General features: G+C 46.4%; 1 protein-coding gene across 2 annotated transcripts in view; it reads right to left on the bottom strand.

Moving 5' to 3' along the window:
* Nucleotides 1-16280, bottom strand: part of BTBD9 (BTB domain containing 9) — a 312168-nt gene that overhangs the window by 19234 nt on the left and 276654 nt on the right. The window contains exon 11 of one of the 2 annotated variants that reach the window (XM_089692565.1): nt 579-1536. The exons of the other annotated variant lie outside the window; for it this stretch is intronic. Within the exon in view, the coding sequence (XP_089548691.1) occupies nt 1348-1536 (189 nt within the window). The 3' untranslated portion in view covers nt 579-1347. Of the gene's footprint in view, nt 1-578; nt 1537-16280 lie in introns of those variants that run through there. 2 annotated transcript variants of the gene reach the window in all.

The raw sequence follows: 16280 nt of genomic DNA, 5'->3' as shown, positions 1-16280 counted from the left end.
AAGACACAGCCTGATAGACTTCTGGTAGACGTCTTGAAACATATCTGGTCTCAAGACACAACCCCATAGACCTCTAATGGATAGACCCTGATCATCTCCAGCTTGAAACACAGTCTCACAGACATCTAATGTACCACCTTGAATCATCTTCAGCCTCAGGACGCAGCTCCATAGACTTCTCATGGCCTACCTCTAATAATCTCCGGTCACAGCCAAACAGACTTCAATGGGAGCAATTCCAATCATCCCTTGCCTCCAGACACAGCACCATACAATTCTAAGGGCTTGTCCCCAATAGAATCTGACCTCGGGACACAACCCCATAGGCGTCTATGGGGCACTAATACACAGATAAACAGGTATGGCCAGCACAATGAGACTTAAGGTGCTGGATGTAAACAGTGGAACTGCAGCTGTTTTAATCGAGATAAGTAAGCATCTATGAAGGGAGAGAGGGTGGGTTTGGTTAGGTCAGGCTAAAAGGGGGAGGGTAAAAAAAAAATGCAATTTGTCTTAAATTGCACTTATCCTTCATTAACAAAAAAAACAAAAACAAACAAAAAAAAAAACTCCCAACAGCAAATGAACATTATTTTTAAGGGAAAAGGGGAGGAGTTGGGGTAATTGTCAGTTACATCAGTGCACTTACACTGCAATTATCACTGAAATCCTACTCCATGGAGTTACATCTTAAGACTACCCAATATATACTTCTCTGTCCTTCATCGAGTAAATTAAGTGCTCAAGAATAATATCTGCTCCAGCAAAACAGACTCTCACTTTCAATCAGAAGTTTCTCTGCGGGGGGTCAGTTTTCCATTCGGCAAATAGAACGCATACGGCGGCTCGTGACAGCCTGGTAAAACAATTTGTACTATAACAAAACACAGAAAGGGGGGGGGGGGGGGAGGGTAACCGCCGCTGCCGAACTCTGCCTACACGGAATAAAAAGATTCTGACTTGTTGTGACGGATCTGCAAGGCGATCAATAGTAACTCTCTGTAGAGAGGAAAATCCAACTTCACAAGGCCAGAAAAGCAATAAATTCCTCAATTAGTCCCGTTCTGGGGCCGCGATGATGCTTGAATTTCAACAGCCACCGGCCCAATTATCAGGCAACGTCCTGGACACGGTTGGAGTGAGGAGCTTGGGTGCTAATAGCGGTCTTGATGAAGATTGAATAGCAATTTTCCTTCCTGCAAGGCAGGATTTGATTCCTACAAAGTGGACGGCCGGACGCGGCCTCGGACAACATTCCCCCCTCCCCCCTAGCGTTACGACAGCACACAAACAGGGGATGGAGCTTGAACGCGGCCCCGGAAGTTCACGATATCAGTGGGCTCTACTTCACTGTGAAGGGCCACGGCTGTTCTGATGAGTCGGTGAGGGAGCGTCGCCGGTGCTTGAAACGCGTAACGCTATGGTGACGGCTTGACGGGCAGGAAGGGATGACTCGCTTGGTGGATTCTCCTCACAGTTGTCCTCCTTCTGGTTGACGATCTGTGCTGGACATTCAAAGTGAACGCAGTGGAACACCTGCAATCAAAAAGTTCAGATGTTATTAAACCCAAACATCATTGAAGAAATATGTCCGTCGCTCAGAATCAAAATCCCTGATCACCCTCCAAGCAGAACAAATGCCAGAAGCCAGGCAGAGGCTCGTCCTATGCCCCAAACTGCCAGCTACTCCAGGAAGAAAGAGCTGGCACATGCCTAACTTTATTGGTCCAGACAAACAGGCCCACCTGGAACCTTTAACGCGTTTCACCCAAAACCTGGGTTTAACTATAGAACCTCTATTAATATGCTTTATCTTTTGGGGATGAAATACGCTGGAAGAGTGGATCCCAGGCAGGGGTGGACTGACCATTTGGAAACTCGGGCATTGCCCGAGGGCCGGAGTCAGTAGGGGGGCCCATGAGATGCCCCTGGTACCTTTTTCATAGGCTTTTTTGAGTTTGGGCAAGGACACAGGGGTCCCATGATCCCCTAGTGCCCGGGGGCCCCATGAGTTGTCAGTCTGCCCCTGATGCCAGGTCAGTCTTTTTGTCTGGAACAATAAAGTTACACCCACGCTAAACTGTAATGGAGTGCCTCCATCTTTTTCTTCTTCGATTCACCAATCAGCTTTCGGTTTCAGTCTGGAAAACTACCATTGGTTTGCAGTCAATTTTCTTTTATTTTAGATGACCAATTTACAAACTATTATGTATTTAAAACTAAACGTCAAGCAGACAACGAAATAAAGAGATGAATTATGTATAGTGAAGTATTTCTGTCTATCTAGTCATGAGATTTACACAGCCAGATGGGTGACACCACATTTTTCTGTTACTGTTAAAGAATTCTAGGTATGTATATTTTTACAGCCTAGACCAGTGGTCTGCAAACTGCGGCCCTTTGCTTGCCTTTATCCGGACTCTTGGGGCACTAGAACTCTAATTGATATGAGACATTATTCTGCCAACTGACACCAACAATAGGGCACCACTTCTCCTACTGACTCCAATGATGGGGCCCTATTCCTTCCAATGACAACAATGGGGCACCACTTCTCCCACTGACTCTAATGATGGGGCCCTATTCCTTCCATTGACACCAACAATGGGGCACCACGTCTCCCACTGACACCAATGATGAGGCCCTATTTCTTCCATTGACACCAAGAATGGGGCACCACTTCTCCCACTGACACCAATGAAGGGGTCCTATTCCTTCCATTGACACCAAGAATGGGCCACCACTTCTCCCACTGACACCAATGATGGGGCCCTATTCCTTCCACTGACACCAACAATGGGGCACCACTTCTCCCACTGACACCAATGAAGGGGCCCTATTCCTTCCATTGACACCAACAATGGGTCACCACTTCTCCCACTGACTCAAATGATGGGGCCCTATTCCTTCCATTGACACCAACAATGGGCCACCATTTTCCCACTGACACCAATAATGGGGCACTATTCCTCTCAATGATACCCAATGTGGTGATGTTTAGGTCCACTGAGGAAAACTTCCACTGCCACAGGCCACTAACGTCTGAAGCACAAAAACCTGGCCTCTTGTTTAGAAAGTTCGAAGACCCCTGGCCTTGACCAATGTAAGTATGTAAGTGCCAAACCTGGGGGATCCCTGTGGAAGGTGGAAATCACTACAACACCACTACTCCAGCGATCTCCACTAGCTTCCGGGTCCCGTGCGGAGTGGCTGCCCTGCTCCTTTGTGAACACAGGAGGTCGGCCGATGGGCACAAGAACCAATCAGAGAAGGATCTGCAATTTCACAACGAATGCAAAGCGTTTTCTGATTGAATGAGGTGGGGAGGTGTGGCGGTAATGTCATGCTCTCCACCACCTCTAATCAGAGAGTGCTTTGCATACATTGAGAAAATGCAAAGCAATCAGTCAATGGCACTCGTACCCAGTGGTTGAGCACGTGTCCATAATGCAGAAGGGCAGCCACTCGGCATGGGACCCGGAAGATAGTAGAGCTCGCGGTAGAAGCGGTGTCTATTACTGCTTCTAGAAGGATTCAACAGGTATGGTATATACATAGTTTATCCAAGCTGGAATAATGTAACAAATATCCATACATAGAATTCTTCTTTAAAGGAGCACAGTGGTGTCATTCCCCCCCGCCCTGTCTGACTGGGCAGTGAAGGGTCAGCAGCAGACCAGCAAGGGCAGTGAAGGGTCAGCAGCAGACCAGCAAGGGCAGTGAAGGGTCAGCAGCAGACCAGCAAGGGCAGTGAAGGGTCAGCAGCAGACCAGCAAGGGCAGTGAAGGGTCAGCAGCAGACCAGCAAAGGCAGTGAAGGGTCAGCAGCAGACCAGCAAGGGCAGGGAAGGGTCAGCAGCAGACCAGCAAGGGCAGTGAAGGGTCAGCAGCAGACCAGCAAGGGCAGTGAAGGGTCAGCAGCAGACCAGCAAGGGCAGTGAAGGGTCAGCAGCAGACCAGCAAGGCCAGTGAAGGGTCAGCAGCAGACCAGCAAGGCCACCTTTCTGCTCATTCTGGGGGGAGATTTACTAAAACTGGATAGTGCAAAATCTGGTGCAGCTCTGCATAGGAACCAGTCAGCTTCCAGGTTTTATTGCTGTCCCAGATTCTGAGTGAACTGGTTTTAGTACATCTCCCCCTCTGTTCCCATTTCTTTTTAGCCACATTTGCATTCATCCAGCCCTGCCCCCACCTCCCTGTACAGGAGAATACCAGAGGGAGATACCGAGTCCCATTATTCAGATATGACTAGTTGCACTTATAAAATAAATTTTATGACAATTTGATCACTTAATGAACATGTAGCAAATAAACAGACCCAAGTGCCCCATTTCTAAAAAATATTTTTGTATTAATTTATCATTTCTTTGAGTATAGATCTAGATGTTTCTCACTTGGGACGTCTGACGCACTCACGCAGAACCGGAAGTGCGATCGCGGCCATTTTGGAAGTGGGAACATGCGGTTGTTCCCATACTAAAGCATACACTTGAGCGCTCTCTGCGATTGGGAGCGGTCTTCTTCAGTTTTAGATGTAAGTTACTTAATATATGGTATTTTATTGATTACACCATCATCTCTAATCCCTGATTTATTATATGAGGAGCATGGAGGAGAAACAACAAGATTAATTAGGATCCTGTAGAGTGTTTGTCATCCATTATCCATCCATGATCTGAGGAGTGCCTGTGTTTACTGCCATAGGGTAATTATTCACGTTACACTAGCTGGAGTGGAACACTTTATTTTTACACCAATTATTTTGTGCACAACATAGGAATGGGTTTGATGAAGAAAACCATTTATAGAGTTGGTTTGGAAGTTTGATCACCCCTTTTTTTTTTTTTTGCATTGAGCTAAGTGTGTTTTTACACTAAACTGGAGTAAATCACTGTTTACACAGGTCGGCAAAAAAATTTTTTTTCAACAGCTGTTTTGGTTATTCCACGTAATCTTTATGTTTTTTGGTGCGCTGAATCCAAAAATGACCTCCATTTTGTCATAGGACATCACGTTTCCTGACAATTTAGGTAACTACGGTATTTTCCGGCGTATAAGACGACCCCCTACCTTTCCTGTTAAAATATAGGGTTTGGGCTATACTCGCCGTATAAGACTACCCCTCTTCCAACGCACACCAAATAATTAAAAAACATCAGATCTGATTTCAGTATGGTATTCCAATGATGGGGTGCTATTCCTCCCACTGACACCAATGATGGGACACTATTCCTCCCACTGACACCAATGATGGTGCCCCATCATTAGTGTCAGTGGGGGGAGGAATAGTGGCCCATCATTGGTGTCAGTGGGAGGAATAGCACCCCATCATTGGTGTCAGTGGGAAAAATCGTGCCCCATCATTGGTGTCAGTGGGAGGAAAAGTGGCCCATCATTGGTGTCAGTGGGAGGAATAGTGGCCCATCATTGGTGTCAGTGGGAGGAATAGTGGCCCATCATTGGTGTCAGTGGGAGGAATAGTGGCCCATCATTGGTGTCAGTGGGAGGAATAGCGGACCATCATTGGTGTCAGTGGGAGGAATAGCACCCCATCATTGGTGTCAGTGGGAGGAATAGCACCCCATCATTGGTGTCAGTGGGAGGAATAGCACCCCATCATTGGTGTCAGTGGGAGGAATAGCACCCCATCATTGGTGTCAGTGGGAGAAATAGCGCCCCACCATTGGTATCAGTGGCAGGAAAAGTGCCCCATCATTGGTATCAGTGGGGGGAATAGTGCCTCCTCTTTGGTGTCAGTGGGAGGAATAGTGCCCCATCATTGGTGTCAGTGGGGGAAGGAATAGTGTTCCATCATTGGTGTCAGTGGGGGGTGGATTAGTGCCCCATCATTGGTGTGAGTGGGGGGTGGAATAGTGCCCCATCATTGGTGTGAGTGGGGGGTGGAATAGTGCCCCATCATTGGTGTGAGTGGGGGGTGGAATAGTGCCCCATTATTGGTGTCAGTGGGGGGAGGAATAGTGCCCCATCATTGGTGTCAGTGGGGGGAGGAATAGTGCCCCATCATTGGTGTCAGTGGGGGGAGGAATAGTGCCCCATCATTGGTGTCGGTGGGGGGGGGGGAGAAATAGTGCCCCATCATTGGTGTCAGTGGGGGGGGGGGGGAGGAATAGTGCCCCATCATTGGTGTCAGTGGGGGGAGGAATAGTGCCCCATCGTTGCTGTCAGTGGGGAGGAGGAATAGTGCCTCATCGTTGGTGTCAGTGGGGGGAGGAATAGTGCCCCATCATTGGTGTCGGGGGGGGGGGAATAGTGCCCCATCGTTGCTGTCAGTGGGGAGGAGGAATAGTGCCAATAGTGTTCCGGCCGCTCTCTCACTCGATTTTCGCGGGGAGGCTCCTCTCCGCCTCCTTGCTGGTGATTGGCCGCCTGTGTGCCTCCTGAGCTACAGTTCTGGCGCCCAATCACCGGTGAGGAGGCGGAGCCGAGCGGCCACGCGGACATCGAGCGGCCGAACAGAATGAAGGAGCAGCTGCGTTTCCTGGACCGGATCGTCGTGGGACCGGGACCAGAGCCAGGTAAGAAACAGCAGCGCCCTGCCCGCCCCTGTACTTAGTGTCTCTTCCGTTGGAAGGGGGGGGGGGGGGGCGGCACCGCACCCCCGCCCCCTGGAAAAGTGCCGCCCTGACACCGGCTCGCCGTATACCGGCGTATAAGACGACCCCCGACTTATCAGAAGATTTTCATAGGTTAAAAAGTCGTCTTATACGCCGGAAAATACGGTATGTTAAATAAGGCAATACCTCAAAATAAATGGAAATAGACTTATAAAATTAAAGTTTTATTACAATTTTTTCATGAAAATCCTTTTTTGAACTGAAATGAGCTCCCCTACACACACTAAACTGGATTCTTCTTCCCTGTGAGGCTCCTCTTGGTGCATTTACGCTTGTGAGTAGCATCTGGAATGTCTCTCTGAAGCATCCAACAATAGTCTGCCATCATTGTAATGCTCCATTTTCCCTGGTATCTCCTTTCCATCTCTTTAATGTCCTGGTGGAATCGTTCACCTTGTTCCTCACTCACAGCTCCCAAATTTTCAGGAAAGTAGTCAAGGTGGGACTGGAGGAAATGCATTTTCAAACTCATCAGGCAACCTAAAGCTTGAAATGCTTTCAGCATTCGTCCGACGATCTTTTTGTAGTGAGGATCTTTGGTATTGTCTAAAAATTTCTGTACCACTTCTTTACATGCAATCCACCCTTCTTTGTGAGGATCCGTCATGGTATTGACAAACTCTTGATCAACTATAAGCCTTCTAATGTCTGGTCCGATGAACACCTTCCTTCAATTTTGCCTCCGACAGGCCTGGAAACTTGGTGACCAAGTATTTGAAGCATTCTCCATCTCTTGGAAGTGATTTTACGAATTGCTTCATCAATCCCAATTTTATGTGGAGAGGTGGAAGAAGAACTTTATGGGAAGGTACCAAAGTTTCTTGGACGACATTTTTTCACCAACTGTTAGCACCCTTGGCTGCCAACTCTTCTTGGTCCAGTGATTTTGTTGGTCTCAACTGTCCCATAGACACAGAAAACAAGGGTATTTGGTATCCCACCCACTGGATTCTTCAGGAAAGATTAACCCCTTCTACCATTAGAAGCACAGACTCAGGGCTGAGGCTTACAGCATGCTGCTGAGTATCCCAATAGTCAGACATGTCACTCAGAGCAGCACTTGTATTCACCCACTTTGCAGGGGGGGAGGGGCAGAGATTGTTTACCTGCAAATAACAACAAAGGGCCAGAAGAGAACTAGGGAAATGAGGAAATAGAATTTCTTTTCCCTAAAACTTGCTTAGCTTGTGTATATATTGAGAACTGCTTGAGCAGAGCTGAAGACCAGTAATCCAGCACTCCCAGGTGAGGTGAACCGCAGAGCACTGCGGAAGACCAGGAATCTGATGCTCCCAGAAAGTGCAAGAAACCACTGAGTGCTGCGGAAGACCAGGGATCTATCATTCCCTAAAGGTGGGAGAAACTGCTGACTGTTGCAGAAGAACCAATAAGCTCTGCCGGAGACCAGCAACCTGACATTATTAGAAGGTGGGAGGAACTGCTGACTATTGTAGGAGAACCAATGAATGTTGCTGGAGACCAGGAGGCTGACACTCCAAGAAGGTGAGAGGAACCACTGAGAAGACCAGGAATCTGACATCAGAAGGTGAGAGGAACTGCTGAGCATTGCCCGAGACCTAGTATCTGACTCTCTGAGAAGGTGGAAGGAACCACAGAGCGCTGCCAAAGACCAATAATCAGACTCTTCAAAGAGGTAGGAGAAACTGCTGAACACCGTCTGATATAGGAATCTGACATTATCAAAAGTTGGAAGGAACTACTTAAGTGGAGCCGGAAGGCAGTAATCGGACACTCCCAGAAGGTGAGAGGAAACCGCTGAGCACTGCAGGGGACCAGGAATCTGATACTGCCAGAAGTTGGGAGAAACCACTGAGTGCCCTGGGAGACCAGGAATCCAACATTTCAAAAAGGTGGGAGGAACTGCTGAATGTTGCAGGAGAACTGATGAGGGCTGCCAGAAACCAGGAATCTGACACTCCCAGAAGGTGGGAGGATCCACTGAGTACTGTGAGAGGCCAGAAATATGATACTCCCAGAAGGTGGAAGAAACACCTGAGCATTGCGGGAGACCAAAATTCCAACATTCCCAAGATGTGGGAGGAACTACTGACTGTTGCTGAAGAAACGATGAGGGCTGCCAGAAACCAGTAATCTGACACTCCAAAAATGTGAGAGGAACCACTGAGCACTGTGGGAGATCAGGAATCTGACATTATCAGAAAGTAGGAGGAACTGCTAAGAATTGCCAGAGAACCACTGAGCACTACAGAAAGACCAGGAATCTGACACTCTCAGAAGGTTGAAGGAACCACTGAGTGCTGTGTGAAGACCAGGAATCTGACACTCCCAGAAGGCAGGAGAAACTGCTAAGTGCTGCAGAAAGCCAGAATTCTGACACTCCCAGAAGGTGCGAGGAACCACTGATCGCTGCAGGAAGATCAGGAATCTGACACTCCAAAAATGTGAGAGGAATCACTGAGCACTGTGGGAGATCAGGAATCTGACATTATCAGAAAGTAAGAGGAACTGCGAAGTATTGCCAGAGAACCACTGAGCACTACGGGAAGATCAGGAATCTGACACTCCCAGAAGGTAGGAAAAACCCTAATCATTGCAAGAGGCCAGGAATCGGACACTCTCAGAAGGTGGAAGGAACCATTGAGTGCTGTGGGAAGACCAGGAATCTGACACTCCCAGAAGGCAGGAGAAACTGCTAAGGGCTGCAAGAAGCCAGAATTCTGACACTCCCAGAAGGTGGGGGGAAACACTGATCGCTGCAGGAAGACCATGAATCTGACACTCTCAGAAGGTAGGAGAAACCACTAAGCACTGCAGGAGGCCAGGAATCTGACACTCCAGGAAGGTGAGAGGAACTGCTGAGCATTGCTGGAGAACTGCTGAGTGCTGTGGGAGCCCAGGATTCTGGTACTCCCAGAAGTTGGATGAAACCACTGAGTGCTGCAGAAAACTAGGAATCTGACACTCCCAGGAGGGGGGAACCAATGAGTGTTGCTGGAGACCAGGAATTTTTATTAGAGGTTTAATTTGTGTGACAGATGCTTTAATATTTGAGTACAGACCCACCTGAAGAGACCCGGTTTTCTTTTTTCTTCTATACATTGTGTTCCCCACACAACACACACTGTATACAATGGAGTCAATCAACAGACAGAAGTGAACGTAAGGACACAGGTCCATACTGTCAAGGACACAGAAGCTTACCATGTGAAAAATGTAATATTCCCGAGTCCCCGTGAGAAAGTTATCTTTATCTCTTTATCGTTTAATAGACAGTTTTTTACCTCTTGGAGCACTAATGAGAGAATCGTTGCAAATGGGGATTTGGGGGATATTTTAACAACTAAGGTAACAAAACCAAAAAATAAAACAAACAAAAACCAAAACTAAAAAACAAACAAAAAAAATTGGCAAAATAAAATGTCCTGGAATTGTGTAAGTGATGGTGATAGACTGATAGACTGCACTGTGAAATGCAGGGAGCGGGAGTGATTTTCAAATTGTGGGGTGCCTGGACCCTATAAACAAAGAGATGGTGGTACTGGCAAAGTCTGAGAAACCCTCCTCAAAGGGCAAAGTTCAGATCTTAAAAGTGTGTCCAATATGAAGTCTGGCTATATCGACAGAATGAAAAACTGGGGGTAGACTGTTGGCCAGAACTACAGGAGGAAAAAGATTTGGGGGAACTTATTTACCATGATTGCAAAATGAGCAAACAGTGGAGTAAGTCAATATAATTCTGATGTGCATCACTAGAGGGATCACCAGCAGGAGGAAGGAGGTCCTGACTCCCCTATAGATCTTTATATCACTGAGGGGTCACGAGCAGGAGGAAGGGCTTTAAAACATTATAGGGGTCACCAGGAGGAAGGAGGTCCTGATTACTCTATATACAGTCTATCTTAATATCACTAGAGGGGTCACCGGAAGGAGGTCCTGATTCCTCTATATAGATCTTTATATCACTAGAGGGGTCACCGGCAGGAGGAAGGAGGTCCTGATTCCTCTATATAGATCTTTATATCACTAGAGGGGTCACCGGCAGGAGGAAGGAGGTCCTGATTCCTCTATATAGATCTTTATATCACTAGAGGGGTCACCGGCAGGAGGAAGGAGGTCCCGATTCCTCTATATAGATCTTTATATCACTAGAAGGGTCACCGGCAGGAGGAAGGAGGTCCTGATTCCTCTATATAGATCCTATCACTAGAGGGGTCACCGGCAGGAGGAAGGAGGTCCCGATCCCTCTATATAGATCCTATCACTAGAGGGGTCACCGGCAGGAGGAAGGAGGTCCTGATCCCTCTATATAGATCGTTAGACCTCATTTAAAATACTGTGTCCTATTCTGAAGACCTCACAAAAAGATTAACATCCAGAGTCCTGAGGTGAGCAACAAAATTGGTGAAAGGTCTGAGGGATAAAACATATCAGGAAAGACTGCGGGAACATAACGTGTACATGTCTGGAAAAAAAAATGGAAAGGATGGACATGACTGAAAGAACATGGGGACATAACCTTAAACTTGCAGGAGGAAAGTTCAACACTGGTCTTCAAAGGTATTCCTTTAACCGCTGATGCTTGGAGCAGACTTCCAGCAGAGATAATGAATCCATCAGTAAGTGAAATTAAACGTGTTTGGGGCAAACATAGATCTATATATTCAAAAAGTTACAAGAAAACAAAAAAAATAAAAAAAAGGACTGTAACAGAACCGGACCCAGACTGCACTTGGGTATTTCCGTTAGACTACTGCTTCCCCGTCCAAACACCGACCACAGATACCACCGCTGACCATACAAGACTAGACGACACCAGTCTTAACATGGAACCAGGAAAAAGACTACTTTATTTTAACACAGACACAAGATATATACAGTTGTGTTCAAAATACTAGCAGTCAGACATCACTAACCGGATCAATCACTGTTTTTGGTGGAAATGATATTTCTACATGGCAAATAATTTCCTAGCAGGTGTAGTAGAGTCATAGAAATCCATCAGACCCAACAGTCATGACATGCATGCTGCTGATTCTGTGTCCTTGAATCACTCATTGAAAGGGGCGTGTTCAAAATAATTGCCATGTGGAGTTCTATTAGTGAGGTCATTCATTCTTTGAAAAACAGGTGGCAATTATTGCCCTTATTTAAGGAAGGAAGGCAGCAAATGTTGGACATGCTGGTTACAGTGCATTTCTCTCTGAAATTCTGAGGAAAATGGGTCGTTCCAGACATTGTTCAGAAGAACAGCGTACCTTGATTAAAAAGTTGATTGGAGAGGGGAAAACATATAAAGAAGTGCAGAAAATGATCGGCTGCTCAGCTAAAATGATGGAAAATGCTTTAAAATGGCAACCAAAACCTGAAAGACGCGGAAGAAAGCGAAAAACTACCATTGGAATGGATAGAAGAATAGCCAAAATGGGGCAGACTCAGCCAACAATCAGCTCCAGGAAGATGAAAGAAGGTGTGACGTTCCCTGTGAGGACTCAGCCAACAATCAGCTCCAGGAAGATGAAAGAAGGTGTGACGTTCCCTGTGAGGACTGTTACAATTAGAAGACGCCCATGTGAAGCCAAGCTATCTGCAAGAAGTCCCCGCAAAGTCCCACTGTTGGGAAAAAGACGTGTGCTGAAGAGGTTACAATCTGCCAAAGAGCACATTGACTGGCCTAAAGAGAAATGGGGCAACATTTTGTGGACTGATGGAAGTAAGATTGTTCTTTTTGGGTCTAGTGGGCGGAGACAGTTTGTCAGACGACCCCCAAACACTGAATTCAAGTCACAGTACACTGTGAAGACAGTGAAGCATGGTGGTGCAAGCATCATGATATGGGGATGTTTCTCATACTACGGTGTTGGGCCTATTTATCGCATACCAGGGATCATGGATCAGTTTGAAGACATCAGAATACTTGAAGAGGTCATGCTGCCTTATGCTGAAGAGGAAATGCCCTTGAAATGGGTGTTCCAACAAGACAACGACCCCAAACACACCAGTAAACGTGCAACATCTTGGTTCCAGACTAACAAGATGGACGTTATGGAGTGGCCAGCCCAATCCCCGGATCTTCATCCAATAGAAAACTTGTGGGGTGACATCAAAAATGCCGTTTCTGAGGCAAAACCAAGAAATAGAGAAGAACTGTGGAATGTGGTCCAATCATCCTGGGCTGGAATACCTGATCACAGGGGCCAGAAGTTGGGTGACTCCATGCAACACAGATGTACAGCAGTTCTCAGAAACAGTGCGACTACAACCAAATATTCATGAAGTCATTCAAAGGAAAGCAAAATCTTCAAACATTTCTCAGTTTATATAGTGAATGTTTGAGTTTGTAAAGAAGAATACAAACACTGAGATTTTTTTGAACCGTCTAATATTCACTTTTCTTCCATTTTTTTAGAGGAACAACACAAATTTTATGTATTTTTCTTCATGTTGTGATTTGGAATAGAATGTGTCGTGTTCCCAATGCATTTGTGTGGATGGAAATAAAAGGATTAGAAGGATTTTCAGCTTTATTCACTTTTTTCAACACACTGCTATTATTTTGAACACAACTGTACATTCAAGGGAGCAATCTACCTTTAGTAACAAGAGACACACCAACAGACAGTCCCATCTGGAGGGAGGGTTGCTGCAGACACCCCCCACCAAGCCAATACACATAAACACATTATTATTATACAGTATTTATAAAGCACCAATAGTTCGCTCAGCCCTGTACATTACAAAGGGGGACAGAACATGTGACAGAACAATACCAATACAATGCAAAACATGAGGGGATTGAGGGCCCTGCTCTTTCGAGCTTACAATCTAGGAGATTGCACATACATGCCATAATAGTTTGCTCCCAAGCAAGACACACAATAGAACAATGGGATACAACCACATGGCATTAAACAATCAACAACCCCCCACCCCAATATTAGGACAGCTCACCCTGTACCCCTAACAGGCACAGGGTGACTTATACATAGGATATGGGGAGCTGAGACAGGGGTCTACCCACCTCTCCCAAGTGAGCTGTGTTCTATTGGCCCCCCACCCAAAGTGACTCCCGTCACAGGGACAGACTCGATGGACCACTTGGTCTTTTTCCGCCATTACTCCCCTAGGTTTTGCAATCCATCAACCGGTAACAATAATCCGTACGTGACTTTTTTTTTGGTAACCGTTCACCGAGATGCAAAATCGCGGAGATCTGGGTGCCGCAAAAGCGTCTTCTGTAATTATGCGGTGTACTGTGCCACAAGTGGAAATTATCATACAGATTGTAGTCATTACGGACGGCAATTTCTAGACTGTTTAGAGCGTAATAAAATGGATGGGTTGTGTGAATGACTCCGCGTATAACTCCAGACCGAGCCGGAGAAAAGAGATTTGTTTTATTTTTTTTTTTCTCCTCTTCTTATGTGTTCAGCTCAAAGCCATGATTGCATTGCACACATCACAATTATTACTGATATAAAGAAATAGGGACATAATGAGGCTGATATATTGTGTATCTCATGCAGGAGGGAAATTGATAAAGCTGCAATCAATGCTGACAATAGATTTACTGTCTGCGGGAGACGATGGATCAGCCGGGAGTGAAGGGTAGAAAATAAGCCGTGTAACGTGCTAATCTACATAAATATACACACAATAAGATGCTGGCGGATCTAACACACTAAATATTCACATTGAAGATACTGGTTAGTGTTTTCTTCACATATTTATGTTTGTAATATATTTATTTATTTATTTATTTTTAACTTCTTCCTTTAAACACTTGTAATTTTTAATTTTTTGCACACATGGTAAAATCTGCATCATTGCAAGAAATTACCATATTTTTCGCTCCATAAGAAGCACCTAGGTTTTAGAGGAGGAAAACAAGAAAAAAAATATTCTGAACCAATGGACTGCAGACACAGTACAGGAGATGGCCAGAGACTGCGGACACAGTACAGGAGATGACCAGAGACTGCGGACACAGTACAGGAGATGACCAGAGACTGCGGACATAGTACAGGAGATGACCAGAGACTGCGGACACAGTACAGGAGATGACCAGAGACTGCGGACACAGTACAGGAGATGACCAGAGACTGCGGACACAGTACAGGAGATGACCAGAGACTGCGGACACAGTGCAGGAGATGACCAGAGACTGCAGACACAGTACAGGTGATGACCAGAGACTGCAGACACAGTGCAGGAGATGACCAGAGACTGCGGACACAGTACAGGAGATGACCAGAGACTGCGGACACAGTACAGGAGATGACCAGAGACTGCGGACACAGTACAGGAGATGACCAGAGACTGCGGACACAGTACAGGAGATGACCAGAGACTGCGGACACAGTACAGGAGATGACCAGAGACTGCGGACACAGTACAGGAGATGACCAGAGACTGCGGACACAGTACAGGAGATGACCAGAGACTGCGGACACAGTACAGGAGATGACCAGAGACTGCGGACACAGTACAGGAGATGACCAGAGACTGCGGACACAGTACAGGAGATGACCAGAGACTGCGGACACAGTACAGGAGATGACCAGAGACTGCGGACATAGTACAGGAGATGACCAGAGACTGCGGACACAGTACAGGGGATGACCAGAGACTGCGGACATAGTACAGGGGATGACCAGAGACTGCGGACATAGTACAGGGAATGACCAGAGACTGCGGACACAGTACAGGAGATGACCAGAGACTGCGGACACAGTGCAGGAGATGACCAGAGACTGCGGACACAGTGCAGGAGATGACCAGAGACTGCGGACACAGTGCAGGAGATGACCAGAGACTGCGGACACAGTACAGGAGATGACCAGAGACTGTGGACCTTTGGGAAGGGAGGGGGAGCGGGTACCTGAATTTGAAAGGTACCCGCTCCCACTTCAGTGGAATTGTCCTCCCTTTAGTGTGGGCACACGGCTGTGACAGCTAGGTGCCCACTGTGCATGCGCAAGAAGTGTTGTGGTTTGTGAATGGTCTGGCGTCTTCTGGGACCTGTCATGCAGGAAGACTGTACAGCACTGGACCGAGGAATAGGTAAGGTTTTGCTGCAGAGGAGAGCTGAGCGGCCGGCCTGGTATTCTGACATACCGGACCGGCCGCACCAATAAGACGCACTGACATTTTCCCCCCTTTTTTGGGGGGAAAAAAGTGCCTCTTATGGAGCGAAACATACGGTACATTAGCCCCCCCCCCCACCAAAAAAGTATATATTTTCTGAAAGCGGAGAATAAAATTGTGGTAGTTGCACTTTTTTATTGCAGCTATTTATCAAACACATATTTTCAGGAAAAAATAGACTTAAATGACTTTTAGCGCAAACAATATTATACCCAATTTTTTTGTAAAATATAAAAGACTGAGTTGCGTCGAGTAAATAGATACCAAACATATCAAGTCTTGAATTGTGCACACCCGGGAAATCACAAAACATAACGATGGTACCCAAAATTCTCTAAATTCTCCAAAGGTGCCGCATTAAAAGCCTTTAGGCAGGCCATACACGATTCTTTTTTTTTTTTTTTCGTTCAAACAGCAAGTTGAACGAAAAAAAAAATAAACCGAATCCCCCATCCACATTGAATGTGTGGATCCCTCTCTGCTGAGCTATTGTATTCTGTCCCCGCCTTCCTCACCCCTC

This window comes from Staurois parvus, unplaced genomic scaffold (assembly GCF_062004578.1).
Source record: "Staurois parvus isolate SC_StPar_1 unplaced genomic scaffold, SC_StPar_1.0 ptg000595l, whole genome shotgun sequence".
NCBI classification, from domain to species: Eukaryota; Metazoa; Chordata; class Amphibia; order Anura; family Ranidae; genus Staurois; species Staurois parvus.
This window is presented reverse-complemented; position numbering and strand designations above follow the sequence as displayed.